The 4686-nt window shown below is 41.3% G+C and overlaps 1 protein-coding gene across 1 annotated transcript in view; it reads right to left on the reverse strand.

Moving 5' to 3' along the window:
- The window catches only part of aatkb (apoptosis-associated tyrosine kinase b), a 27527-nt gene extending 23160 nt beyond the window's left edge, over positions 1-4367 (reverse strand). The window contains exons 1-2 of the mRNA XM_035668936.1: positions 4250-4367; positions 2760-2893 (exon numbers count right to left, since the gene is read on the reverse strand). Of these exons, the coding sequence (XP_035524829.1) occupies positions 2760-2893; positions 4250-4367 (252 nt within the window). The remainder of the gene's footprint in view (positions 1-2759; positions 2894-4249) is intronic.
- Between the last annotated feature and the right edge of the window lie 319 nt (positions 4368-4686).

Here is a 4686-nt window from a genome sequence, read left to right on the forward strand (position 1 = left end):
AAGTCCCCAGTTTGATAGATTTGCCCAGGTATATGCGGTCATGGAAAATTACACCATTATGTCATGGGACAGTAAAAATTGAGGGCAGGACCTATGACAATGTTGTATAGCACTGAAAAAGGAGATGCCCTGAGATGAGTCTTCAGTCTTTCCATGGATGACTCGGGCTTTGTTTTTCTGTCAAGAGAATAAAGCTCTATTTCTACTGTCAACTTTGATGAATCCTGCCTGTTATTTTTCCACCCGAAGGATAATATTTTTGGACCTAATTTGGACTTAAAATCTGAGATGTTGGAAACAATCTTCTGATCAAAGAAATACCTGTTTGACTGATACCCAACAATCAGAAGAACACTCTCATCCCTCCATATCAGTGGTTCTCAAACTTTTTCTGGCATGCCCCCCTCCAGAAGCCGGAAAAAGTTCCCACTCCATAATTTTTGTCAAACATTAACAATGGTAGGGGATGCAACTACTAAAAGAGGTCCAAGCTGGTTAGCTTAGCTTAGCATAAAGACTGGAAACAGGGAGGGAAACCACTGGCCTGGTTCAATCCGAAACTAACAATATGTGTCTACTAGGACCTCAAATGCTCACTGATTACACTGATTATTAACCATTTGTGGGGTTTTAAGAGGATAACAGATTCTTGTCCATGCACAAGAAATCTCAATCTTCTCATTTGATTCTCAGCAAGAAGAGAAAAAGCACATTCTTTTTCAAATGTTGAACTATTCATTTAAGCGACAACATTATGCACAAAAACCTTTTCACTCAAAAAAACTATTTTTAGAACTATTAAAGTCACAATCTGCAATCGAGTCCACTTATTTCTACATTTTTACATGAGGTGAGGAATGACAAATTTTTAGTTGAGTATTCAGAAAACTGATACAAATGAGAGTTTTAACCATAAAACCAGGTCCAAATATCAAACTATCCCTGATAGCAGCGAGGATCATCTCTCCAAACACAGAGAACTTTTCTCTCTCGTCTCCTTTTTTTTCTCTGATATTCCCTCTTCCTGCTCTGGGAGAGGCTGTGTCTAATTCCAGATGGGGCCCGGAGGCCGGATGCACTGTGGGCTCATGGGTATGCCCTTCCTCACGCCCTTGCGCCCTCTCTCTTCCCCCTCCTCCCACCCTGGCCCCTTCCTCTGACACACCCTGACAGGTTCGAGCTGGGTGGTCCAATCCGACAAACGACACAAACCAGACGTGAGGCACATCGTATATCTTCAATAGATGCCTATTCCTTGCATGCAGCCTAACAACAACTCAAGATGCACACTTATAAACACTAACAGTGTTGAAGAAAGAACAGGATGTTATGTAATAATTGCTACAGACACTTGTGTAATCAGTGCAGAGCTGAGAAAAGGCTGAGGTTGCAGAGAGAGTGAAGAGAGAAGATGGAGATGCGCCCAAAGATGAACGAACCTAATTATTAAAACTCTTACATGTCCCCGACTCTGTGAGAAAATTCATCCGACAGCCTTAATCATGTGGTACTCTTCACATTGTCGCAGCGGCATAAACGTTTCTGCAGTTTCCTCTAAAGCAACGTTTGCTTACATAATGTTGCAACGTAAATTAATAAGTGGAAGAATAAATCACGTTCTTTTGTCAGTTTCAAGTGTTGTGCAGGAATATGAATCACAGAAGGGACAAAGGGCATGATGTATTATAGTAGAGCTGTAGATTGTTTTTTGCAATATTTAATTTGGTCTCATAAGTTTCCAGAGGCCATAGTCACTTCTTCAAGTTGTTTGTTTTGCTCGACCAACAGTCTAAACCTTAAAAGATTCACAGTGATTAAAAGTAGGAAAAAGCTGCAAATCCTGACGTTAAAGGTTAAATAAGAAATTCACTTTCCACTGGATGTCACACAAGAGCACCAGCATCTTAGACAACAACAGTCGGACAAGAATGAAATAAAACTCTCTAAAACTGTCTGTTGTCAAACAACAACACTGGTTTGGTAGAAAAAAATACTTAATTCACCGAGCTAGATGATAAAATCTTTGTTAAATGTGGAAGGTTAGCTTACATTACGTGCTGCAACAATGTGGATATAAATTTAAAAAATCTACTTTGCAAATGTTTTATGACAAAGGAAATGTATTTAGGGTGTAAGGAGAATTGTTTTTTTACTCCACAAGGTAATATGTTTAAACATGTAGATGTGTCCACATTCATACATTCACACAGAAATACCGTCAGAAAGACATATTTGAGCATTTTTGCAATCATATGCACAGTCGCACCCTTCCTCCAATCTACACACACAACCATCTTCCTTGCTCCCTGTCCTATTTTCTCAGATGCCGTGACCCATTTCAGCACGCTGCTCAGAAATGGGGTCTAAATCAACAACACAAGATGGTCCTGAAAAGCTGCAGGCCTCCTGCCGCTCCACAAACACCGTCTCTCCCACCTTTGTCTGCCATTCTATCTGCTTCCCATCCACATAGTCTAAGTATAAATGGCTGGAGAACCTGTGTACTGACCGAGTATAATGGATGTCTAATGAAGAATGTTTTGCGTTCAGTCCATTTGCAGAAACGCTCATGGGAAAAGAGAGCTAGAATGCGTATCTCTATACACAACTCCATAAAAACTTCATATGATTTAATGAGTGCGTTCGTATGAGGGCGCAAGACGTGTCAGTATGTCTTCAAGCCTCATATCTTTTTTATGCATCATATGGATGTCGATGGGAGATGGTGGTCTGCACATCAGCCCAAACGAGAGGCCCACCTTGAAGCCGATTTTGCCCTTCTTGCAGCAGAGGCAGGCCAGCATGAGGAAGACGAAGGTGAAGAGGCCCGAGAAGGAGATGGCCACCACAGCCAGGGACGACGACCAGGACAGATCACTCAGCGGAGCGCCATCTGCAGGACACATCAAGAGTTACAGAGATTGTTAGCTGAGGCGTAAGACTAGTAGGAGACTCTGCATTGTTTGTGTGAGCTACAATAATGTGATCAAATGCATATTAAAGCATGTATGACATATGAGAGCAATTACATTACAACAATAAAGGGATGAATGTAGTGTATTGATTCATTTTATAGGGAGGTTTTTCCATCTCATCATATCTAATGTATCCTATGTACAGTAACTCACAAACTGAACTGAATCTCAGGAGATTACATTTCCATTTAAGAACATTCAGATGGCTGATTTATAGCCTGTCATCGTGTTTTTGCTCAAAATAAAATGCTCTGAAACATTATCGCCCTGATCCAGCACACAATGAACAACATTACACCTCCGCCGCAGAAAACCAGGCAAAAAATGTAGGTGCTAATTTATCTACATTTATTACACCTAGCAACAGAGGCATATCTTTTCTGTTCTTCATAAAATGTTCCTATAGTGTAAAACAGCAGTGTGGAAGTGATTTGCAAATAAAGCAATTGCTTAACTCTAATGTGTTTACTTTAAATAAAAGGCACATTTTATATAATGTGGATTCAGGAGGCTGGAAGAAACCTTTGTGTTTTTCATGTGTCACTGCTACAACGCCCCAGAAACACACTTCGGCTGCAAAAACCTCTGCTTGATGTGGTAATGACAAACCAAAACCCTGAAGATAAACTTGAATATGCAATATTTATGACATTTTAATAACTTTATTTTTTCTGTTTTATTTCCCATTGTATAAATTAGGATACTGTCTTCACTATGATTGGGTGAACATGAGTGTTAATGATTCAGGTGTTTAGCATCGGTAGGCCACATTTTGTTACTTTTAAAATGACAAAATAATTGTAGTATTGTAGATGTTCTGATATCTTCCAAGCTGACTTGAAACCCACAGAGCTTTGATCGTGTCTCTCACAGGTCAGATATCTCAGTTAGCACTTATATAAGACTCATATGGGTTCAGAAGTTCAATGGTTTCATTTGAAGAAAGCTCAAATATCAACTCCAGTCAAGATCAGACTCTCACAGTGATCTTTTGGGCCAATGAACACCAAGTAAACAAGCAGTGAGAATAGCAGCTGTAGCAATAAGATTTTTTTTTTACTCTTTTTCAAGCATTTTTGACTTTGATTATTCAACAAGAGACAGAAGACAGACAGGAAACACAGAGAAAAAGCAAACATGTAACCACACAAGTTCCCCAGTCGAAGTCGATCCACTAGACAATAGTGAGTCGGTGTCATGATTTGCCTCGCCTAGATCAGTGTGTAGGGACTTTGCTTGGGAACCGGAGGGTCGCTGGTTCAAATCCCACAGACCACAGTATGGAGTGTGGACTGGAGAGCTCTTACACAATGTCGTATCACAGCTGCAGACATCGCACACGCAGTCCCCCTCCTCCCTGTCCTCCCTGTCCTTCACCCAGTACTGCCACATCAACAATAAAACATTGGATCTGCTGTATGAAACACAAAGGATGCATACAGTTCTTCACCCCCACAATACAGCCGTCACTGCTCAGAGGGGAAGCTCGAAGGAGCTGGAGTTGACTGCCACCTGGCTGTAGTATGTGAGGCTCCACTGTGGGTCTGATGCAGAACAGGAGCCCTGCAGGGTTCAGAGCTCGCTCCTCCTCTATTCAACTGTACACGACTGGGTCAGAACATCTCCAAACCTGCAGCTCTTGTGGGGTGTTCCCGGTCTGCAGAGGTCAGTACCTATCAAAAGTGGTCCAAGGAAGGAACAGAACCAGAGA

Source organism: Morone saxatilis, unplaced genomic scaffold, assembly GCF_004916995.1.
Source record: "Morone saxatilis isolate NCDOM2014 unplaced genomic scaffold, NCSU_SB_2.0 Contig1, whole genome shotgun sequence".
Lineage (NCBI taxonomy): Eukaryota > Metazoa > Chordata > Actinopteri > Moronidae > Morone > Morone saxatilis.